A 24,322-nucleotide genomic window follows, 5' to 3' on the forward strand; every position below is an offset into this window, starting at 1 on the left:
GGATGATCTGGTCCACACTAGGGCCTAATTGAGTAATGAATGGTACAGAATTCCCATGACTAATGACCACTTAGTGACCAGTTGATCTCTATGGCTGTAAGCTAGTGCTGGGGACCCTTGGGTCATTGGTGGTGGTCCCCACCCCCAGTGACCAGTGGCTGTTCCGCGTAGGTCTGGTACATGATGGCTATTACTAAGGGCCGCCGGGTCTGGAGTTCCCGTAACTGGGAGACTTCATACAAAAGGCCAGCAACTTTATCCAGCACCATGCTGCCCAGCCGTGGGGCGGGCAACGGCCACGAGTGGTGTAACAAACGGTCCCTGTTCTATACAAGTACCAGAGCAACGTGGTGGTCAAAATACCACTGTCCGCATCGCGTCGTGGCTGGTGCAGAGGAGCTCCCGGCGCCGGTTACAACACACCTTCCCTACTTCCTCGGGGCGGTTTCTACCGACATGGCTTTCATGGTGGGGACGAGAGCCGGGCTCTGGGCTTGTGTACACCACCAACCAGCAACTGCGGCAACATCGTGGTCAGCCGGATGGGACCCCAACACCCTCGAGGTCATCGCGGTTCCTGGGACACTGGCTACCCCAAGCGCAATCGCGCCGTCGAGGCCTTCATGATCTGGCGGCGTGTATACGTGACACTCCCACCCTGGCTGGGGCCAAGGTCTACTTTAGCTATTTCACCACACGTCCAGTTACGAGTACCACGCGAGTGCCCCTTCCACAACCAGTATTCCAATCTCGATCTGGGATTACAACCCCGGGAAGCGCGCCCTCTATACCTGGAACAACGGCCACCAGGTGCTCTACAATGTCACCCTGTTTCACGTCATCAGCACCTCTGGGGACCCCTGAGCCAATGCTGTGACTCGGGCTGCTGCCTGGGGGGCCTCCGGCGGCTGGGGGCCCTTTTCATTCTGCCTGTGTCCCTCAAGGGTGATCTGTCTCTGTCATGCCCTTTCTCCCCGCCTTTTTGCTGGGCTTTTGTTCTCTGCCTATTTGTCTATTTTCTCAATTTCCCCTCTTCTCCTTTATTGATCCCTGCTTTTAATACACTTCTTTCTTTCTGCCTTTTATGGATGTCTTTTCTTTTATGCCTCTGGTTCTCCAGTTCTTTCTCTGTCTCTGCCTCTCTGTCTCTCTCACTCTCTCTGTCCTTCCGCCCCTCCCTCCTTGCTTCCCACCCATTCCTCATCCCTCACTCCCACCCCACCCCCAGGAGTTGAGTGCATGGATCTGTTTCTTTTTTTATTTACACTTTTTCTTTCCGGTTTGCCGGAATAAACAGGACCTTTGACATTTGATGCTTCGATGACTCTGTGTGTCCAATAGGGGCAGAGGTGGAGGTGGCCCCAAAGTCCAAGCCTGGTGACCCCTCTCCAGTGAGGATCCCCTTATTCCATAACTTGAGCTTAAGCAAACGGTGGGGAAGGGGTTCCCCAGGGCCAGCCCTTTGGGGAGATGGGTGAGGAGACCCAATCCCAAGTTGTTTTGATCGAAAGCAATTCATTTAAAAGCAGTTTGATCAAAACAAACGAGAATTCTAGCACAACAATGAAAACTGGCCTCAAATGAGTATTCTCCCGTCACTGGATTGCCACTCTCCGATCACTCTTGATGCATTACTAAGTGGTCTGGAAAAAAAATTTTTTTTTTGAGACAGTCTTGCTCTGTCACCCAGGCTGGTGTGCAGTGGCATGATCTCAGCTCACTGCAACCTCCGCCTCCTGGGTTCAAGCGATTCGCGTGCCTCAGCCTCCCGAGTAGCTGGAATTACAGGCACGCACCACCACGCCAGGCTAATTTTTGTTTTTAGTAGAGATGGGGGTTTCAACATGTTGTTCAGGGTAATCTTGAACTCCTGGGCTCAAGTGATCCGCCCCCCTCAGCCTCCCAAAGTGCTGGGATTACAGGCGTGAGCCACTGAGCCCGGCCAGTCTGGCAATTTTTTTAATGGGTTTTTAACAATCAAGCTGGCTTCTAACAAGCTGGGTATGAAAGAGTAGGGCCCAGCTGAATTTTTCCTTTTTCTTTTTTCTCTTGTTGCTTTATAATTTCAAAATCGTTTTAAACGAGTCACATTTGTGCCGAGTTAGCTAATCACAAAAAAAGCTAGAAACAGCCTAAAAGGGCACTCAGGTGCCTTCAGCTGCACACACTCACACCCCACACATGGAGCCTGTTTGCCTGGAAGAGGGACTGGGCAGGGACAGCCCCTGATGGGGAACCAGAACTCTTGGAGGGGAAGGAGAGGAAAAGACAAGACGTTTTGGAGGCAGGAAAGAAGAGTATGAGGGAGACAGGAAGGGACTTTACAGCAGCTCATGCCTGTAATCCCAGCACTTTGGGAAACTGAGGTGGAAGGATTGCTTGAGTCCAGGAGTTCAAGACCAGCCTGGGCAACCTAACAAGACCCTATCTCTAAAAAAAAATGGACAAAACTAGCCAGGCATGGTGGTGTGCGCCTATAGTCCCAGCTACTCGGGAGGCTGAGGTGGGAGGATCTCTTGAATCCAGGAGTTCGAGGCTGCATGAACCATGAGCGCCACTGCATTGCAGCGGGGCTACAGAGTGAGACCTTGTCTCAATTTTAAAAATAAAAAAGGAGAAGCTAAGTCCTCAGCAGCCTTAGAGATCTGGCTAAAGGCAGGGGAGGGGAAGTCACAGACGAGGAAGAACCAGATGAGGGCTTTATACGAGCCAGGCCTGTCTGAAGGCCTGCGTGAGGTGGACGTAAGGGGTGCAGCCAGGCTAGTCGGAAGGGGTACAAGAACAGTGAGGAACGTCACCCTTGGGGCTGAGGGGCCAAGAATGAAGGTAGGGGAAGCTGCCCAGGTGATCCTGCCCATGTTGACTCCGGTGGTTGGTCCCTATTGAATCCAGAGCAGAAATATCATTTAAAGAGCCCTAATGGCCCGGACCCCCACCCTGCTGAGGCCACAGAGCGGGTGCTCCCCACTTCCCCCGGGGGAGGCTCTCCCCATCTCTAATTAATGGTTTCCCTGATTAGATCATCTCCGCTCCATGCTGGCATCTCCGGGAACTTGGACACTGGGGCCATATTGGGAATGAAACCAATGAATAATAAATGGGACTGCCTAATGTACTCATTTAAACCCAATTTTTAGAGAAATCCTCAAGAAAAGCAATTAATTTCCATTTAAGTGAATATGTTTGACATCGGAAAAAGGATTCATTCCCGGATTAGCACGTGGAGAGGCACTTTACTCTGTACCGGCTGAAAACATGAAACGAAAAGCAGCACAAAGCCAGGACACCTAGAACATCTGTATCCCCCTAACTCCCACCCCAATTTACATTTATTTGGAAGCAGAGAGTCTCCACAGTGAGAGGATGGGGTAGTTTATCGCCCTTAGATACTGGATTCTCCCAAAGTAAGGTGGAGAATTGAGGATGCTGAGGTCCACAATCTTTGTCCACAATACGCTGAGTGCTGGGGAGCCACATTCTCAAACCGCGATTGGGGCTGGGTGTGGGTGTGTCCATCACATCTGTACCAGGTCCTCAGAGAGATCACACACACACACACACACACACACACACACACACGCAGGCTCAGAGCTTTTCAGTTTGTGGTTTTTGTTACAAACAAGGATGGGCAGGCAGACTAACACTTCCCAGGCCAGGATCAATCTGTGTGCATGTGTGTGCGTCTTCGGCTGTCCACTGCTAACTCACTGATTTCCCCTCTCATCATGGACATGGGCACCACGAAGCCAACTCCAATCCTGGGGCAGTAATCCCGTTTACTCCAAGGTGACCTGCTCCAGCCCTGCCCTGCGGCCACAGAAGCCAGGGGCATGTGGAGATTGACCCCCTGCGGCAGGTCTGGCCTGGGAGGTGCCTGTAAAGTGGCACTAGGGAAGACTACACTGTCACCATCCTAAAGGCCTGGGATTTATGCCCTGGTTCTAGGCAGGAGGGGGTGAGTGGGAGGTAAGGGAATGCACAGCTGCTTAATAATGAATCACGGCCCCGAAGTGGGCTCTGGAGACATGGTTACCTGACAGCGACATTCTCATTTGGGTTTTGGCCACTGCACAGAACAAGGGAAGGGGGTGCCTGGAGGGGCAGGTGGTCACACTCAGACCAGGGGACTCCCAAAATGCACAGGACACAGAGACAACCAATCACATGGTCCCACACATTACTGGGCAAACGCAGACACATACATACATACACACACACACATACACACACGGGTGGGGGGCAGCGTCTCCCACACAGAATGATGCACACCCTTCCCTGGGCCCTGCTGCTGACAGGACACAAAGCCCATTCTTCACCTTGGAGTGGAACTCAGCAAACCCTCTGGGCCCCAGCCACTAATTTCCTATTCTTCCAGAACCAGGGCCTCCACTGTTCCAGGAGGGGTGCAGTCACTTCCCCAACCCCACATCCAACTGCTGGTGTGAATGGTGGCGCGGCTGCCTCACTCCCAACCCCCTTCCACCAGGCGACGGGAGAACATTCTGCCTGGTAGTGTAGCCATGCAGCTGGCTCTCCCCAGCCCTCTGGAGCTGAGAGGAAACCCATTAAACCTTCCTAATGACAAACGCTCCGGCAGGCAGGCAGCAGGCGAGTGAGCGATTGCTCCCGAAGCCAGCCAGATGGGAGCAGGCGCAGGTGATTGTTTATGAGGCTTGGCCTTTATTAGAAACTCAGCGTTTGCGGGAGGGGAGGTCCCCTGGGGCCAGGCTTTAGTTGCTCAGGTCCCTAAGCTCTGACAGCCAGGCACCCCCACAATCTGGGCTGGTCCCCATCAAGTGGGGGGGGAATAGGGCGTGCAGGCATAACCACCTCTCCACCAGACCCACAGCCCCCCGACTGAACAGGGGATGGGGGTCAGGCAGGCCACATCCATAGCCCCCACACTGGCGGGGAACCCCATCTCCCCGCCACCCGCCCCAGGATCCCCTCTGCTCCACCTTCAAGCACTAGAAGCCGTGTCTGCTCCCATCCGCCTCCCCGCCGAAGCCCCCTCCAGTCCGGGAGGGCCCTGTTGTCATGGTAACCGCAGCTGCAGTGGGTGCTGGGCCAGGTGCTGGGTTGGACCCATGAACCTTCCGGTAGCACCTGAGATGGCAGGGAAGCAGGTCTCAGGGTGCTGGGTGGCTGGGCAGCGACCACATCCCTGAGAGTCAGCTGCTGGGACTCCCCCTGGGCCAGGGCAAGGGGGAGTCTTGGGGGAGAACGTGCAGCTGGGACTCTTAGGATAAGGTGGCTGTGATCCCCTCCCCACGACATCGTCCCCGCTATGCTTCCCCGGGGAGAAATGAGACACAGGAGAGCAGAGCAGTGGTTCTGGGTTTAATTGGGGGTGAAAGGGTGCTGCACAGTTGCTCAGAGGGCCCATGGCTGGGCCGCACGAGTGTTTGCTTTTGCGACTGAACAGAGGAGCGTGGCCTAACTAGAAATAACTCGGTCCTCAAGTCTGCCTCCAGGACCTGGGGGAACACGGGGCAGCTCTGCTGACCAGGTCTTCTCTTTGGAACACCCCTCCCACCACACTGCCCTGGGTCTGGGAGCCTCCCACCCCTGCTGAAGTCAATTCCTTAAGGGAGAATCTGGCAGTCACAGCCCCAACTGGGGATGGACAGGGAGTGGGGACCCCAGAGCCCCCAATCTGGAAGGGCCCCCTCCCAGCCATTTTGGGAACAATAAATACTGTGTGACGGTGGCAGGGAGTGGGGGGTTCGGCTACTGGCTGGTGGGCAAGAGGGGAGCTGGCGGGCCCAGCTGCCCTGCCCCGCCCCAAGGCCAGGCCTGGGCTCCCCACCCTCACTCAGTGCGGAGGATGATGTGGATGCCGGAATCCGTGAACACAGGCCCGCTCATCTCCCCCGTCCGCAGCGCAAACGAGGCGTCTTCAAATGGCTTCTGCATCTGACCTGGGAGCCAGGAGGGGCGGTGGGGGTGTCAAGGCTGGGCTGGCAGAGGACAGGATGAGGCAGGGCGGGCAGCAGCCGCGACAGATGGGGCTCCTGCCTGCACTGAGCCTCACACTTGTCCACATTCATCCGTCACCACGTTTATTGCTGGTGCTGAGCGGCGGCCCAGCTAGGGGCAGCAGGGCCATTAAGGAGGCCCTGGGAAGCCGGAGGACAGCATGAAGGATGGCAGGCAGGGCTGCAGCCGCCGCTGCGCGTTTAGGGGCCACTTCAGTGGTGAACTCGTCTCCCTGGGCTTGGTTCCCAGCCCTGCCACGTCATCTGTCCCGCCAGCCTCCTCAGAGCAGGTGGGCAGCTGCTGGCCCCATGCTGCCGCCCCACCCCTCTAAAACACCTGCACACCATACCCTGCAACCCATCCTGGCCTTTCCCTGATGTTCTGCAGATCACGAGGACTGAAGAGGAGGAAGAGGAGGAGGCCTGGTCCCCTCTGTCCCTGATTTCCACTCTCCTGGCCAGACAGGCCTAAACTCAGGGCCACCTCCTCTCACCCCTGGTTTCCCCACCTTTGAGAGGGATTCTGGGGGACATGCCCTGGGACTCTCAGGGCCCCCAGCCTTAAACCACAAAAAGGAAGAGGCAGAGGACAGGATGTACCCGCCTTGGTGGGCCTGGGATGAGGACATCTGTGCACAGACACACAGAGGCTGAGCCCCACCCCCGGGTAGATGATTCCAGGAAGAAAGCGCTGCAGCTCCCTCCCTGTGTGGCCCTGGCCCTGCCCAGCAGAGCAGCCTCTAAAGCCTGAGGAAGGGGCTGTGCTGCCACCTGCTGGACCCCAAAGGCTGGTGTGGCACCCGGGAGCCCAGTGCCCAGACCCTCCCGACCTCTATCCCTCAGGGTAGTGAGGGTCCCCCAACCTGGGACCTGGTGGGGCCCATTCCTTGCGCACCTCTACTGAAGGCACCCAGGTCTCCCCTGGCCTTGGCTGAGCTGCAGTCACTGAACTGTGAGGCCAGAGACTCAAAGTCCTCCTCTCCCGACTTGATCTTCTGGATGTAGCCTGCGGACATGGAACGGAATGGGAGGGCCAGGTTAGGGCGGGGGGACCTGACCAGACAGGATGGAGGGCTCCAGAGCTGGCCAGCGGGGGAGGCAGCACTTCACTCGGAAAGCCTCCCCCTACAGGCACACATGCTCCCCACAACCCCTCTCCTCACACACACCTGCAGGCGCAGTCATACCTGTCCTTACCCACACCCAAGAAGAGGCGCCTTTCACGTGCATGAGCACTCGGTGCACCCTGCCAGTCACCCATGAGCCCTGCAACCCTGCGGGTCTCACATCCCTGCTCCTGCTGTCACCCTCTCCAACACCCACACACACACATTTGAAGCAAAATCTACATCCAAGCTGGACAGGTCAGAGGAGAGCAGGAGGCAGGGAAACGCTGACCCAGGCAGGGAGCTGGGCCCCCAGGGCCCCCTGGGCAGAGGTGGGAGAACTGTCCAGAGAGGGCCCAGCATTGCCATGGCAGCCCATGGCCTCAGCTGTCCCATCTGGGAAGAACAGCCTGGTACTGGGAAGGGCCTCCAAGGCACCCCGGTGGGCTTTGCAAGGGACACTCGTGGACTGTAGCCCCAGGGTCCCAGAGGCAGGCGACACAGCTCTTCTCCTGGCTCCCCACCTACGGTCTGCATGCTGGCAGAACTTAGGGCGGCCCCACCCTGTGTGGCCTAAACCAGCCCATCAACTCTGACTCTCCAGGAGGTGGGGGAGGAACAGGGCTGCTGGCAGAGGGGGCAGGATAGCAGCAGAGTAGCATCTGAGTGACTCATGTTTCGGGAGCCAAGCGGGGAGGGCTGCGTGTGTGTGCACGTGGTTTGTGTTGTGTGAATGTGTGTGAGCAAGTCTGTGTATGCACTCTTGTGCACATGCCAGGTAGGGAGGAATGGCTTACCGCCTTCCTGAGTCTAGGCCGCCCCCAGGAAGGTGCCCATGGGCCAAAGTCTGCTCTACCCCAATCCTCCTCTTGCTCTGACACGAACGGGTGTCCCTTCCAGTGTCCTCCCTAGGCCAGTGATGTGACAGCCCCAGCAAGCCAGGGCAGCCTTCTGGGTGAACTGCACCCGCCCCATGTACCCTATGGCCTGGCAGCCACGCTCCAGGGACATCAGTTCTTCTCTCCAACGTGAGGGTCACCCTGACACACTCAGGAGGGGGTTTCCTAACGTAACCCTGACACTTCTACCCATTGCTCCTTCTGACCTAAATGAGGCCATGACATGACTGCCGGCCAATCTGCCCAGGACACACATAGCTGATACACCCACCTACAGCCTGTCAGAGAGCCATGGGGACACTGCTGGGTGACCCAGCCAGTGCTAGGAGGCCTGGACACCCAACCATGGCACCTGCTGAACACATTGAATTGATCCAAGTGTCCCCAGGGCTCCTCGGCCTCACACTCTGACCTGCTTGGGACCACGGTGGAAATGGTACCACCATGACAGCACAGCCATAGCTCCCTGTTGGGCTGCACGTCATGGCAGCCACCAGTGTCCTGGTATCTGAGCTGGATGTCAACAGGACCTGCTGCCCTGACATCCCTTTGCCCCTCCACCTGACAGTCTTGTGCCAGTGGCTATGACATGCGGCACAGTGCCCAGCACCGAGCAAGACCCTGACCAATGTCCCTTGCTTTCATCACTCTTCCCTCCGTGTGGACCGCATCCCAGGGATGATGCAGCCTCTACTGCTGCCCCTATCCTTGGCCCTCCCGGCCCACGTGTCCTGGTCAGATCTGGCCATCCCTCTGGGACACTGTGTGATGCCTGTCCGACAGGGACATCAGTGCCATACAGGGCCCAGCTTCTGTTGGGATGGCATATTACAGAGGCTTCTGCCCGTGATTCCCTGGTTTGATCAGAACACCCCGCTTCCAGGGCTGCCAGACACATCCACCAGTGACTCTGACTTAAATCAGAGGTTGCTAGGACCCCCTCCCACCCTTTCTCTCCCTGAACTTCTAGTATCTCCTTGGCCTTAGGCACAGAGCACTGGAGTCCCCTGCCCCCGCTTCTGTTTGGACCACTAAGCCAGCCAGGGTACCCACCTGCTTCGGGGTAGCAGGACTGCCTGCAGGCGCTGAGCATCTGAGGAGCCAGGTCCAGACCCAGGCCCTGAACAAGCATCACCTTGCCACAGCCCCCAGCGGCCAGGGCTGGGGGCACAGCCACAGGGATCCCTGAAATTGGACAGCCCGTCCAAGTTGTCCTCTCTCACACACACAGTGGCAAGCCATACCACTTAAAAACAAATAAAAGCCACACTTTGGCGCCCCCATAGCTCATATCACCCAGATCTGCCTCTGACCTGCCAGCTCTCTTGGAAAACCTTCTGCTTTGATGAAAGCCGGCAATGACTGTTTTGTTTTCCTTTTGTAGAGATGGGGGTCTCATCAGATTTCTCGGGCTGGCCTTGAACCCCTGGGCTGCAGCAATCCTCTTGCCTCAGCCTCCCAACTAGCTGGAATGATTTTTTTTTTTAAAAAAAGCGCTTTCTCTTGAACCTGGGAGGTGGAAGGTGCAGTGAACTGAGATCGTGCCACTGTTCTCCAGCATGGGCAACAAGAGCGAAACTCCATCTCAGAAAGAAAAAAACCAAACACTTTCTTCCTGAGTTCCTGCTCTGTGAGGCTGACCTTGAGGGGTTTGGTTCTGTGTGTCTTGTTAGCTCAGCCTGTACCCGACCCCCCGACAATGAAATCCTCCTACTCCTGCCCTGCTCCCCTGCCTCGCAGACCTTGGTTTAAGCCTCTTGTCCTGCCTGAAACTCACCAGCTATCCTCTGGTCTCCCCCAGAAGCCTCCCCTAATCCCCCACTGTGTGAGATGCCTCCGCCTGGGTGCTGCATTTACTACCGTCCTATTGGCAGGTTGCTTCCCGGCCTCACAGTGTGGGAACGAAGGCTGCTGGGTTGGCCTTGTTCATTGCTACACCCTCAGAACCCAGCACTGTGCACAAAACAGGTGTTCATGAATGTTCAAGAAGTTCATGAATAAATGAGACAGAAATAGGCCATAGGGAAGGAGGCAGACGGGGATCTACCACAGGGCTTGAAGCAGAAATGCTGGAATCTCATGCCCTGTCTACCTGAAACTCAGGCTGTGACCCTAAGGCCAGACTTCCTGGGCCTCCTCCAAGACAACATGTCAGCCTTGATGGCACCAAACCCATGAAATTTGATGGGGGCTGTCAGGTGCTGGAGCCCCATCCTGATTTGATGTGGCTCCAGCTTAGAACCACACAGACGCAGGGTGGCCTCTTCAGGAGCTCCCAGTCTGGAACAGGGGCCTCCACCTGCTTCAAGGTGTTCAGGACCCCCTGAAATTGTATGCAAAACAGAATGGCACCTGTCTGTGCTGGCATACCCCAGCCAGCCTGCTCACAGCATATCCTCAAAGTCCAAGAGGACACGTTATGGGTGCTGACTCTGGACTCCGTCAGGTTCAGATCCTACCTCTGCTGCTCCTGAACAATGCGAGTCTGGCAGGTGACTTTACCTCTTGGAGCCTCACTCAACTGGCCTGTAAAATGGGGTAACAGCTGCTCCCATGTTGGAGGCTGCTCCAAGGAGTGAATCAGTGATCACTTAAGCAGCGGCTGTTGCAGAGCAGGCCCCTGACAGATCCAAGCTGCCCATCCATCTGTTATGGACTCAATGTTTGTGTCACCCCAAATTCATGTGTTAAAGCCCTAACCCCCGGTGTGGCTGCATTTGGAGATGGGGATTTCAGGGAAGTAACTAGGGTTAAATGTGGTCATAAGGGTGGGGCCCTGATCCAACAGGATTAATGTCCCATTTTTGTTTTTTGTTTTTTATTGAGGTAGAGTCTGGCTGTGTCACCCAGGCTGGAGTTCATTGGTGTGATCTCAGCTCACTGTGACCTCTGCCTACTAGGTTCAAGCGATCCTCCTGCCTCAGCCTCCTGAGTAGCTGGGATCACACGCATGCGCCACTACATCCGACTACTTTTTTTTTTTAGTATTTTTAGTAGAGATGGAGATTCACCATGTTGGCCAGGCTGGTCTTAAATTCCTGACCTCAAGTGATTTGCCCACCTCAGTCTCCCAAAGCTCTGGGATTACACGCATGAGCCACTGCGTCTGGCCAGGATTAGTGTCCTTATAAGAAGAGACACCAGGCTGGGCGCGGTGGCTCAAGCCTGTAATCCCAGCACTTTGGGAGGCCGAGACGGGCGGATCACGAGGTCAGGAGATCGAGACCATCCTGGCTAACACGGTGAAACTCCGTCTCTACTAAAAAATACAAAAAACTAGCCGGGCGAGGTGGCGGGCACCTGTAGTCCCAGCTACTCGGGAGGCTGAGGAAGGAGAATGGCGTGAAGCTTGCAGTGAGCTGAGATCCGGCCACTGCACTCCAGCCTGGGCGACAGAGCAAGACTCCGTCTCAAAAAAAAAAAAAAAAAAAAGAAGAGACACCAGACAGAGAGCTTGTGCTCCTTCACTCTGTGCACATGCGCCTGGGGAATACCATGTGAGTACACAGTGAGAGGGCAGCCATCTACAAGCCAGGAAATGGGTTCTTGCCAGGAACAAAATCTGAGGGAACCTGGATCATGGACTTCTGGCCTCCAGAACTGTGGAAAGTGATGACTGTTGTTTAAGCCACACAGTCTGTGGTATTTTGTTACAACAGTCCAAGCTAATGCACCTCAGTGACCTAGGTGGGAGTGAGGGAACAAATGGGGTAGTCCTTGACTCCAAAAAGGTTTCGAGATGTGCTCTCTCCTCTGCCTTGCCAGATCATTACGGTGCTTCGAGTATACTTCCCGGAGGCTGCCCAGGCACCAGAGGGGAAGGGGCCCGGTTGGGGAAAGAGGTGACAGGGTCAGGTCTGAGAAGACCAAGATCCAGAAGGAAAGGCTAGAGGCTGGCCCGAGGCCAGCAAGCTGGAAGGGTGCCAGTGACCTTGGGGACCCTGGGACAAAGGGGCTGACCTGGATGCTGGGATGGGTATGTGGATAGGATGGCTGCTCACAGTCTCAGCCTCCCTGGGACCCTCCAGGCCCTGGGCATGTGAGGGGCCAGGGGTGAAGAGTAGGCAGGGAGGGCTTCTCCACAGCCCATCCTCCTTAGACAAGGACACTGGCAATGACTCCCTCGGATCCCTGACAGCCTCTGACTGCAGCCCAGCAGCTGCAGAGGAGCCAATGCTGGGAAAAGGAGCCTCAGCAGAAAACGTGGAGGCCCCGACTCTCTCTGCAGGCAGCCTGTCCCTTCAGGGCAAGGGCGGAGCACCAGATCTAAATGGGCACTGATGAGATTCAGCCCGCTGCCAGCTGGGGAGTGAGCTGCCCAAATCATGATCTCCTGATCACCCGGCATGAACCCTCGAGGGGAGAACATCCACTTCATGGAAGAGAAAATGAGGCCCAGGTGCCCAATGCCCACACCGACACTGCACATGAGGATGTTACCGAGTGTACCTTGGCCAGGGCCACCTCACTGCAGCCTCCTACTGACCTCTGAGGGGATGTGCCCCAGCACCGTCTCAGGCAGTATACCAGGAGAGGGTGGTTGTGGGCCAAGGTCATCATCTGTGTGCTGAGCCCACCAGGCCTCCTGTGGTCCTATCCAGAACTCTTTCTATGGGCTGTGGGGTGGCAGCAGGGGCTGCCCGTGAGCAGAGACCTTGACTTGACCTCAGCTCCCCCACTGTCCACATCTGAATGACTGGGGCTGAGGCTCCACCATGCAAAATGCACCAGCCACAGAGCCCATCACTCCTGGATCCTCAGAGCCACCGTCTCCCCATTCTACAGATGAGGCAACTGAGGCTCAGGGAATGAAGACCACACAGCCGGCACTGAAACCCAGCCCTGTACGAGCCCAGGGTGGGCCATGCTATTCTGCCCTGACCCTCCCCCAGACATCCCACCACTGTCCACCTAATCCATCACCCAGTCCTCTCTATCCTGCCTCCTGAATCTCTCTCAGGTCTGCTCCCTTTCACTTCTTCCTCCACTTCCAGCCCCCAAGTTCAAGTCACACTGTCTCTCGCTGCAGTTCCTCCCACAGCTTCCATCAGGCGGGCAGGCGGGGCTCCTGCTGACATTCCGAATCTGCAGGTACCTACGGCGAGGCCTCAAGGCCTGGCTACTTACCAGGTGCACCTGTCCAACCCAGAGATGGGGGAAACACCCTCACCCACCACACCCAGGCCCATGCCCTCCTCACTGTCCCCATCGGCCTCAGCCTTCTGCCAGCTCTCATCAGGACCACCTGAAGCAGCTCTGTCCTGCGCCTGGTTGCTCTGCTGACCCCCAGGAGCCCACCTCATGCCGCTCCATCCCCAAATGTCTGAGCCCTCCTACTCACTCTTATGGGGTCCGGAAGCCTCAGAACAGTGACCACTAGAGCTGGGAGGACCCGAGGGGTCATCTCGTGATTCTCTCCTGGCTTCTCCCTCCATTTCTTCCTCTTGCTCTGGGGCAACCAGAACCTCTGAAGGTTCTGGGCCTTCCAGTTTCCCTGGTCCTTGACATTCTAGCTTCACAGATCTTTGCTGAAAGCAGAGCACTGGTGGGTTCCTCTCCTCATCCCACATGGCCACATTATGTCCTGCTGCCTCCAGGAAAGAACCCAACCTCCTCACCTGACAAGGGCCATCTTCAACCTGGCTGGGACCTGCCCGTGAGAGGTCTCACCACCCCCCAGCTCCCTGCAAAGCCTTCCCCAGAGTCCTGGCTACATCCTAGCCCTAGGCCTTTACTTCTGCCTGTTCCTGTGCCAGGAATCCTTCTTGCTTCCTACTGGCTCATGAAACAAGGCTGTGAGGGCTGACTCTGGGCCAGGCTTTGTGTGGCAGGATGGGAATACAGGGGAAAGAGAGAGATCCAGTCCCCGCCCTCAGAGGTCAGGAGGCTGGCTCTTTAATCAGCCTTCAAGATTCTATGCAAGAGCTTGGCTTCTCTCTACCATGCTTACATATAAGGCTAACGGGGACACATACTGTGCTAGATGCCATGTTGGGGGTGTGCGTGTGTAATAACATCCTGCAGGCCAGTACTGGACCAAGTGATGAGAGAGTAAAACAATAGCCAATACTGACCGAGTGTGCACTCTGTGCTGGGTCCTGTGTTACCACAACCAACAACTGCAATGACAGTGGCCACTAACAATGACAGAACGTTTACCAATGCCAGGAGCTGTTACTCCTGCTTTACTGTACTAGCCAGGAGTCCTCACAACCACCCTGGGAGGTGGGTCCTATTATTCTAACACTAATTTTATAAATGAAAAAGACTTGACGACTGGGAGCGGTGGTTCATGCTTGTCATCCCAGCACTTTGGGAGGCTGAGGTGGAAGGATCACTTAAGCCCAGGAGTTTGAGACCATCCTGGGCAACATGGTGAAGTCTACTCTACTAAAAATACAAAAATCAGCCAGGTGTGGTGTTATGAGCCTGCAGTCCCAGCTACTTGGGAGGCTGAGGTGGAAGGATCACCTGATCCCAAGGAGGTTGAGGCCGCAGTGAGCTATGACACAGCAAGATCCTGTCTCAAAATAAGAAGGAGAAAAAGATTGAGGCCCAGAGATGTTAAGTAACTTGCTCAAGATCACACAGCCAGGACCCGGCAGAGCTGCATAGCAACCCAGGCTGTCTGGGCATGGTTGAGGGATGGGTTGTTTGGAGTAGGGACAGCCCAGGAGGTTCTGGGGACTCTGAGAAAGGCTGTCAGACACAACTTCCTGCAAGAATGGAAATTTTCTTTTTTTTTTGAAATGGAGTCTCGCTCTGTTGCCTAGGCTGGAGTACAGTGGTCCGATCTCAGCTCACTGCAAGCTCCATCTCCCGGGTTCATGCCATTCTCCTGCCTCAGCCTCCCAAGTAGCTGGGACTACAGGTGTCTCTGCCACCACGTCCAGCTAATTTTTTTGTATTTTCAGTAGAAACGGGGTTTCACCATGTTAGCCAAGATGGTCTCAATCTCCTGACCTCGTGATCCGCCCACCTTGGCCTCCCAAAGTGCTGGGATTACAGGCGTGAGCCACTGCACCCGGCCAAGAATGGAAATGTGTTTTATATTCCCGCTGTTGAAGATGGCAGCCACCAGCTAAAGTATGACCAGTGCAACTGAGAAACCAATTTTTGATATTATCTTATTTATTTATTTTTGAGACAGGGTCTCGCTCTGTCACCCAGGCTGGAGTGTGGTAGCATGATCTCGGCTCATTACAACCTCTGCCTCCTGGGCTCAAGGGATCCTCTCACCTCAGTCTTCTGAGTAGCTGGTACTCTAGGCATATACCATCACATCCAGCTAATTTTTGTATATTTTGTAGAGACAGGGTTTTGTTATGTTGCACAAGCTGGTCTCAAACTCCTGGGCTTAAGTGATCCTCCCGCCTTGGCCTCCCAAAGTGCTGGGATCAGAGGTGTGAGCCACTGCATCTGAATGGTAATTTTAATTAATTTACATGGAAATAGTACATGTGAGGAGTGGCAGCCAAACTGGACAGCTTTACACAGGGCTCTGCAAATGATGGCCTGCAGGCCAAATCCTCCTTGATTTTGTAAATAATAAAGTTTTCTTGGCACACAGCCATGACCATGTGCTTGCTTACATATTGGTTATGACTGCCATCCAGTTACAAAGCAGAGCTGACGGAGACTGCATGGCCCACGAAACCTAAAATATTTACCATCTGGCCTTTAAAGTTTGCCACCCCAGTGCCAGACTGTAGAGGAAACACAGAACAGAGCACGGAATAGCTTCCTCCCTTAGGTCAGAATTAACTCACTAGCTCTGCTGGCACTCACTACCTTTCTTTCTTTCTTTTTTTTTTTTTGAGATGGAGCCTCGCTTTGCTGCCCAGGCTGGAGTGGAGTGGTGCGATCTTGGCTCACTACAGCCTCCGCCTCCCGGGTTCAAGAGATTCTCCTGCCTCAGCCTCCCGAGTAGCTGGGATTACAGGCATGCACCACCACAACTGCCTAATCTTTGTATTTTCAGTAGAGACAAAGTTTCACCATACTGCCCAGGCTAATCTCGAACTCCTGACCTCAGGTGATCTGCCCTCCAAGGCCTCCCAAAGTGCCGGGATTACAGGTGTGAGCCACCGCACCCTGCACGCACTCACTACCTTTCTGACCGCTCTCTCTGGACCCACCTATGTTTGTGACTTGGGCCCCTACTGGATGATACTACTATTGACAACAGTTCCCACAGACTGAGGGCCCACTGTGCAAAATGCATTGCCTCATTCCCTTGAACTTTCACAATGGTCCTCAGAGGATGCCCATTTTACAGAGAAAGCTGACTCATGAGTCCCCTCCCAAAGGTCACAGAGTTCACAGAGGCACAGTACTACCTGAACCCAGGTCTGCCAGTCCCCAGGCTGGGTCCTCTGCCCCTACCTGGCTCACCCTGAAATGCCAGATGAAAAGGAAAGAGAGGCCGGGCGCGGTGGCTCAAGCCTGTAATCCCAGCACTTTGGGAGGCCGAGACGGGCGGATCACGAGGTCAGGAGATCGAGACCATCCTGGCTAACACGGTGAAACCCCGTCTCTACTAAAAACTACAAAAAACTAGCCGGGCGACGTGGCGGCGCCTGTAGTCCCAGCTACTCGAGAGGCTGAGACAGGAGAATGGCCTGAACCCAGGAGGCGGAGCTTGCAGTGAGCTGAGATCCGGCCACAGCACTCCAGCCTGGGTGACAGAGCGAGACTCCGTCTCAAAAAAAAAAAAAAAAAAAGAAAAGGAAAGAGAATGGCTGCTGTGAAGGTCAGGGTCATGTCATGCACTGGTGTTTTTGTGTTGGCCAACACCACGCCTGGCAGCTGAGCAAGCTGGGGTGAAGGGTCTGCTGTGACTTCTACAAAGGCCCACCTGGGAGAAGACCCCCTCCCAAGCCTTTGCCCTTGCCCTGCTCACCGTTGATCAGCTCCAGGGCCTCCTCCTTGGTCCGGGTGATCTTCTCCTGCCGCCAGGACGAGGGCCGCCTTGACTGGCTGTGCTTCACCAGCAGGTGCGAGCAGCGGACCCTAGTGGGCTCCCCCTGCCCGTTTTTGCCACCACTGCTGCTGTTGCCGCTGGGCCGCTCCCACTGGCTGGCGTTAGTGATGTGGTTGAAGTAGTATACTCGGCCTGGAGGGGAGGGCAGGTGGGAATTCAGCTAGGGTTGTGCTCCCATGACACCACCTGAGCCCACAGCCAGAAGCCAGGGTAAGGGCCTGGCTTGCAGGGGGTGCCTTCATTCAACAAATCCATGGTGTGTCCACCATGTGCCACGGGCTCTCCAGACATGAGCCAATGTGGCAGGATACAGTCCCTGCCCTTAGAGAGCTAACATTCTAGGTGAGAACAGACAGGTGCTAAACAAGCAAACAAAACACAGGATAATATAAATCCCCAACAACTTCAAAGATGAAAATAACCCAGGGTGATGGAAGAGAGGAAGCTGGGGGACAGGAAATTGACTCGAAGCATGCACTCAGCAGGCAGACCACCTGAATTCAAATCTGAATCTGGGTTCAAATGTGATCTACCTTCCCTGGGCCTCAGTGTTCTCACCTGTAAAATGGAGATAACAGTTCCTACCTTAGGGTCATTGAAAGGACTAAATAATAATTTTTTTTAAATTTAAAAAGGGGGCCGGGAGCGGTGTCTCAAGCCTGTAATCCCAGCACTTTGGGAGGCCGAGACGGGCGGATCACGAGGTCAGGAGATCGAGACCATCCTGGCTAACACGGTGAAACCCCGTCTCTACTAAAAAATACAAAAAACTAGCCGGGCGTGGTGGCGGGCGCCTGTAGTCCCAGCTACTCGGGAGGCTGAGGCAGGAGAATGGCGTGAACCCGGGAGGCGGAGCTTGCAGTGAGCTGAAGTGAGCTGAGATCCGGCCACTGCACTCCAGCCCGGGCGGCAGAGCGAGACTCCATCTCAAAAAAAAAAAAAAAAAAAATTTAAAAAGGGCTAAGCGTGGTAGCTCTCGCCTGTAATCCTAGCACTTTGGGAGGCCAAGGTGGGGTGGATCACCTGAGGTCAGGAGGTTGAGACCAGCCTGGCCAACATGGTGTAACCCCATCTCTACTAAAAATACAAACATTGGGCCAGGTGCCGTGGCTCACACTTGTAATCCCGGCACTTTGGGAGGCTGAGGCAGGTGGATCATGAGGTTAGGAGATCGAGACCATCCTGGCTAACACAGTGAAACCCCATCTCTACTAAAAATACAAAAAACTAGCTGGGCATAGAGGCACACACCTGTAATCCCCGCTACTCGGGAGGCTGAGGCAGGAGAATCACTTGAACCCGGGAGGCAGAGGTTGCAGTGAGCTGACATCGCGCCACTGCACTCTAGCCTAGGCGACAGAGCAAGACTCCATCTCAAACAAACAAACTAACAAACAAAAACAAACATTGGCCAGGCACAGTGGCTCACGCCTGCACCAGCACTTTGGGAGGCTGAGGCGGGAGGATCACCTGAGGTCAGGAGTTCGAGACCAGCCTGGCCAACACAGTGAAACCCCATCTCTACTAAAAATACAAAAAATTAGCCGGGCCTGGTGGCGGGCACCTGTAATCCCAGCTACTGGGGAGGCTGAAGCAGGAGAATCGCTTGAACCCGGGAGGTGGAGGTTGTGGTGAGCTGAGATTGTGCCACTGCACTCCAGCCTGGGCAACAAAAGCGAAACTCCACCTCAAATAAACAAACAAACATTAGCCAGGCATGGTGGTGTATATCTGTAATCCCAGCTACTCGGGAGGCTAAGGCAGGAGAATTGTTTGAATCTGGAAGGCGGAGGCTACAGTGAGCCAAGATCATGCCACTGCACTCCAGCCTGGGCGACAGAGTGAGACTCTTGTCTCAAAAAAAACAAAAACAAACAAACAAACCAAAAAACAGGCTGGCTGGGCTCAGTGGCTCAGGCCTATAATCCCAGTACTTTGGGAGGCTGAGGCAGGTGGATCACCTGGGGTCAGGAGTTCGAGACCAGTCTGGCCAACATGGTGAAACCTCATCTCTACTAAAAATACAAAAATTAGCCGGATGTGGTGGCAGGCACCTGTAATCCCAGCCACTCAGCAGAGGCAGGAGAATCACTTGAACCTGGGAGGTGGAGGCTGCAGTGAGCCAAGATCATGCCACTGTACTCCAGCCTGGGCGACAGAGTGAGACTCTGTCTCAAAATAAATAAATAAATAGAAGTAAATAAATAAAAAATTAAAAATTAGCCATGGGTGGTGGTACATGCCTGTGGTCTCAGCTACGTGAAAGGCTGAGGTGGGAGGATTGCTTAAGCCTGGGAGGCAGAGGCTGCACTGCAGCCTGAGCCACACAGTGAGACCATCTCCAGAAAAAAGAAGAAGAAAGCACCAAATAAGTTTACACATCTGTAAAATGCCTAGGACAGAAACTGGCACACATTAAGAGTGGGATAGCCTTTATTATCTCCATTGTATAGACAACAAAACGGAGGCCTCACCTTTTGCATCTCTGGGAATGGCAGCAATGAGTAACATTACTCTGTTCCAGGCACACACAGGGGGAGGCAGGAACTGTACTCAGGTACTTCACACCCGAAAGCTCTGCTCTTAGCTACTACACCGTGCACAGTGTTGCAGAGCTAGGAACCAGCATTACTGGTGGCCAGATGTTACCCAGGGAGTGAGGGGTATGAAGGAGTGAATACTGTGAACAAGAAGCTGGAAGTAAAGACCTTACTGGGTGCCACTCCAAAGGCTGACAGTTCGCCTGGGTGACATGGAGTGTCACCCATAAAGGAAGCCATCAGGGTTGAACTGAGCAGAAACAGCAGAAATGGGCCCATGGCTGGGCAGAGCATCCGGTTTATGCTGGAGGTCCCAGCCACAGGCCAGGGCTAGAGCAGGATGGGCGAGAGCACGGGTTCCGGTGGCAAATGCAGCTGAGCTACGGACTCACTCTAAAACCTTGGCAATGGGCTCTATCTCCCTGCACCTCAGTTTTCTCATCTGAAAAATGGGGACTAGAGAATAAGGAGATCACACCTCATGGGGTTAACGAGGAGCGTCCATGTATCCAAAGCGTTCACCAGAACCTGGCACTCAACCAAGGAGAATTATTACTGCAAATGCGATTGCTATGGGCTCTGGAGGCAGCAGAGTGACTCGCGACCTGCCCACAGATGCTGGGCCTGCTACTCAGGAGTGCTGTGACAAGGGCAGGGGGATCTGGAGGCAAACTGCCTAGGTCCTAATCCAACCCCCAGCCCCTGGAATAATCTTGGACGAGTTCCTTCAGTTTTCTGGCCTCAGTTTCCTTGCTGGTAAGATAGGAAGTAATAACTATCTGGCTCCCAGAGTTGTGGCAATTCAGAGAGAACTTAAAGCGCTTTATACAGAGACAAACGTGCCCTGTTACTGGCAATATTATCATTGTGGCTAACCGTTAAATCGGGCCTAAGCACAGGGGCCATCGTCTGGCAGAATGTCACCGGCGATGTCGCAGACTCAGCATTAGGTGTACACGGTAGGGGTGTTAGCAGGGGTAGGTTGTGGACCCGAGGTCGGGCAACACCCTACGCCCTTTGCAGGGTACTGGAGTGTCCCCTTCCCAGGGGTGCCCCCGGGCCCAGCAAAGTGCAGAGACGTCCCCCGGGGGAGTCAGGTGCATTAGGCCGAGAGGTATCAGCCGGGCCGGCAGGGCCAGGGCCATCGCCCCGGACTTCCCGGACCCTCACCCGCCCAGCCCCCTGCCTCAGCTTCCTTTGGCTTCCCAGCGGCTCCTGAGGCTCGCAGCCCCACAACAGGGCGGGCCGGGGCCGTTACCCCGGGGACGACGCGGAGGAACCAGGACCCCACAGGAGGGAGGCACCGCTGCCGCCGAGCCCAAGAGGCGAGCTCGAGCCCTGCTTACGCGGGCCCGCGCGGTCCCGCCCCAGCCCCGACCCCCGCGGCACCTGAGCTGCGGCTCATGCGCTTCTCCCAGCCGGGCGGCAGCTTCTCCTCGTCCGCCATCTTCCCTCCTGCCGCAGCGCCCGCTCCGCCTCAGCCGCGCCGCCAGTCGCCCGCGCCCGCCCGCCGCCGCCGCCTATTGGCTAGACGCGCTCTGCAACGGGGCCTCGCGGGAACGCCCATTGGACGCCCCAACCGTCCGGATTGGCTTTCTGGCCTTCTATTGGGTAGAAGAGAGGCTGGGCGGACCCTCCCACGTTATCCCTGCGCCCCGCCCCCGGCCAGCCTCAGTTTGGCCCCGCCCACTCGCTCTCCCCGGCTCCTGAGTGGTCCGAAGAGACGCGGCCCCGCCCTTCTCAACGCCCTTTAGCGAGCGCCAAAAAACTCCCGACCCCTTCTTGGCGCGCCTCGCCGCAGAGCCCACCCAGGCGGGACAGAGCTTATGGATTGGCTAATGCAGCAGCAACTGCTGCCTTCCTGAGCCGTTCCCGAAGGTCCGCAAACCCCCAGCCCTCCCATGCGGAAGCGTCTGGCTGGTGCGGAGGTAACGGCGGTCGAGGAGGTACTTGGGCGTGGCGGGGCTGCCTCTGTTGTTGCCATAGCAATGCAGTTGCCTTGGAGATGAGCACCTAAGTGCCCGATGCTTAAATTTGGCTCCTCCATCCTCCCTCATCCCACCTGTTTCCCCAGATGTCCAAAGCTAACCCAGCCTCTTTTATTTTTTGCAGAGCCAAACTTTTCCCTAGGCTCTGGACCCAAACGCCTTCCACGTCTTTTGGAACCTGCTTACTTCCCTTATTACTTCGCAGTCTGGCTCCTTCCTCTATCCTGGGTGACCAGTGGGTGCCGACATTGACATTCATATAAGAACATGGAGGAGGTGCAGGTGGGAGGAGATGAGCTCAGTTTTAGCCAACTTAAAATAGAGTCTGCAGAGCCCGTGGAACACAGAGGAGATATTTGGGACCCAGGGTTGGGGAACTCTGGGTAGATATGGGAGTTGAAGACACTGACAGCAAACGGTTCAACTACAGTTCACCTAGCATAGAACCCTATGTGACCGCTAAAAAGAATGAGGCTGAGTGAAGTGAACTCATAGGGAAAACTGCCCACAACAAATTAGACGCAGGATGCAGTAGAAGGCTAAGAGAAGTCTAGAGCCAGACTTGGGTTTAAAGCCTGGCACTGCCACTTGCTATGTGACCTTGAACTGATTACTTAATGTTACTCTGTACTTTGGTTTCCCAATCTGCAAAGTGGGGATAAGCAATAATACATCCTTCTGTTTGATGTGAAGATTAAATAAATAAATCCACATAAAGCACTCAAGCCAGGCTTGGTGGCTCACACCCGTAATCCCAGCACTTTGGGAGGCCGAGGCAGGCAGATAACCTGAAGTCAGGAATTCAAGATCAGCCTGGTAACATGGTGAAACCCGGTCTCTACTAAAAATACAAAAATTAGCCAGGCGTGGTAGTGAGCACCTTTAATCCCAGCTACTCGGGAGGCTGAGACAGAAGAATTACTTGAACCTGGGAGGCGGAGGTTGCAGTGAGCCGTGATTGTGCCACTGCACTCCAACCTGGGCGACAGAGCGAGATTTCATCTCAAAAAAAAAAAAAAAAAAAGGCCGGGCACGGTGGCTCAAGCCTGTAATCCCAGCACTTTGGGAGGCCGAAGTAGGCAGATCACGAAGTCAGGAGCTCGAGACCATCCTGGCTAACACGGTGAAACCCTGTCTCTACGAAAAATACAAAAAAAAAAGAAATTAGCCGGGCGTGGTGGCAGTCGCCTGTAGTCCCAGCTACTCCGGAGGCTAAGGCGGGAGAATGGCGTGAACCTGGGAAGCGGAGCTTGCAGTGAGCCAAGATTGCGCCACTGGGGACGACAGAGCGAGACTCCGTCTCAAAAAAAAAAAAAAGCAAATGTGGTGGCGCACCTGTAATCTCAGCTACTCAGGAGGCTCAAGTGGGAGGACAGCTTGAGCCCCAGAGGTCAAGGGTGCAGTGAGGCTGTGATTATGCCTCTGCACTCCAGTCTGGTTGACAGAGCAAGATCCCATGTAGAAAAAAAAAAAAAACCCACCTCCAAAAACAAAAAACAGTGCCTGGCCCATACCTAGGATATGTAGTGTTAACTGGTACTGTCTGCTGGGTGGAAAAGCAAGTCATAATATGGTACAGCAATTATAGTATGTATGAAAGAACAACACATCCAAAACAAAGGGAATTTATGAAGAGATCACTTATGGAAAGACATCAAAGATATAAAGCATAGAAAGCAAGCAGCTGAACAGTATGAGTATTAAATTATATATAATTATCAATTATGTGTTAAAAAATAAATAATATGCCAGGCACAGTGGCTCACACCTGTAATCCCAGCACTTTGGGAGGCTGAGGCAGGCAGATCACAAGGTCAGGAAACCGAGACCATCCTGGCTAACATGGTGAAACCCTGTCTCTACTAAAAATACAAAAAATTAGCCCGGTGCGGTGGCACGTGCCTGTAGTCCCATCAGCTGCTTGGGAGGCTGAGGCAGAAGCGCTTTAACCTGGGAGACGGAGGCTGCAGTGAGCCGAGATCATGCCATTGCGCTCCAGCCTGGGCGACAGAGCGAGACTGTATCTCAAAAATTAAATAAAATAAATAAAAATAAGTAATACGTAATTATCATAATTGTGTAAAAACTATAGATTTATATCACTAAAAACTTCTGGATTCTTTCCAATATGTTAATGACTATCACTGGAGATGCAGGTGAAGGAAGAAATTAAGAATTTAAGTTTTAGGCTGGGTGTGGTGGCTCACACCTGTAATCCCAGCACTTAGGGAGGCCAAGGCGGGAGGATCACCTGAGGTCAGGAGTTCAAGACCAGCCTGGCCAACATGGTAAAACCCTGTCTCTACCAAAAATACAAAAACTAGCTGATCATGGTGGAGGGAGCCTGTAATCCCAGGAGGCGGAGCTTGCAGTGAGCCAAGATTGCGCCACTGCACTCCAGCCTGGGTGACAGAGCGAGATTCCATCTCAAAAAAAAAAAAAAAAAAGTGTAAGTTTTAATAGAACATTTTGAGTTTTTTACAAGCATGTATTAGCATAATAAAAATATACTTTTTTTTGAGACAGAGTTTTGCTCGTTGCCCAGGCTGGAGTGCAGTGGCACGATCTCAACTCACTGCAACCTCCACCTCCCTCGTTCATGCAATTCTCCTGCCTCAGCCTCCTGAGTAGCTAGGATTACTGGCATGCGCCACCATGCCCGGCTAATTTCGTATTTTTAGTAGAGATGGGGTTTCTCCATGTTGGTCAGCCTGGTCTCGAACTCCTGACCTCAGGTGATCCACCCACCTCGGCCTCCCAAAGTGCTGGGATTTTGGCCACTGCGCCTGGGCAAAAAGATACTTTTTTAAAAAAATAATTTTTGGGGG

At 54.4% G+C, this 24,322-nt stretch overlaps 3 protein-coding genes across 4 annotated transcripts in view; 2 read left to right on the forward strand and 1 right to left on the reverse strand.

Annotated features, from left to right (window-relative positions):
* The window catches only part of OLFM2 (olfactomedin 2), a 65,196-nt gene extending 63,883 nt beyond the window's left edge, over nucleotides 1-1,313 (forward strand). Inside the window, 6 exon segments of the mRNA XM_017879856.1 lie at nucleotides 172-178; nucleotides 181-648; nucleotides 651-692; nucleotides 695-714; nucleotides 717-745; nucleotides 747-1,313. Coding sequence (XP_017735345.1) covers nucleotides 172-178; nucleotides 181-648; nucleotides 651-692; nucleotides 695-714; nucleotides 717-745; nucleotides 747-864 — 684 coding nt within the window. The 3' untranslated portion in view covers nucleotides 865-1,313.
* A 4,007-nt stretch (nucleotides 1,314-5,320) lies between these two features.
* Nucleotides 5,321-21,087, reverse strand: PIN1 (peptidylprolyl cis/trans isomerase, NIMA-interacting 1). Its single transcript, XM_017879857.1, has 4 exons — nucleotides 20,896-21,087; nucleotides 16,886-17,098; nucleotides 6,874-6,984; nucleotides 5,321-5,921 (listed from the first exon to the last, which is right to left on the reverse strand). The coding sequence occupies exons 1-4, from the start codon at nucleotides 20,951-20,953 to the stop codon at nucleotides 5,812-5,814; spliced, it is 492 nt and encodes a 163-aa protein (XP_017735346.1). The 5' UTR covers nucleotides 20,954-21,087; the 3' UTR covers nucleotides 5,321-5,811.
* A 105-nt stretch (nucleotides 21,088-21,192) lies between these two features.
* Nucleotides 21,193-24,322, forward strand: part of LOC108534488 (endogenous retrovirus group K member 8 Rec protein-like) — a 19,969-nt gene continuing 16,839 nt past the window's right edge. Inside the window, exon 1 of one of the 2 annotated variants that reach the window (XM_017879859.1) lies at nucleotides 21,193-21,452. The gene's annotated coding sequence lies outside the window, so the exon portion shown is untranslated. The remainder of the gene's footprint in view (nucleotides 21,453-24,322) is intronic. The other variant, XM_017879860.1, reaches the window with a different exon arrangement.

The sequence above is a fragment of the Rhinopithecus bieti genome, unplaced genomic scaffold (assembly GCF_001698545.2).
Source record: "Rhinopithecus bieti isolate Rb0 unplaced genomic scaffold, ASM169854v2 scaffold_10589, whole genome shotgun sequence".
NCBI lineage: Eukaryota > Metazoa > Chordata > Mammalia > Primates > Cercopithecidae > Rhinopithecus > Rhinopithecus bieti.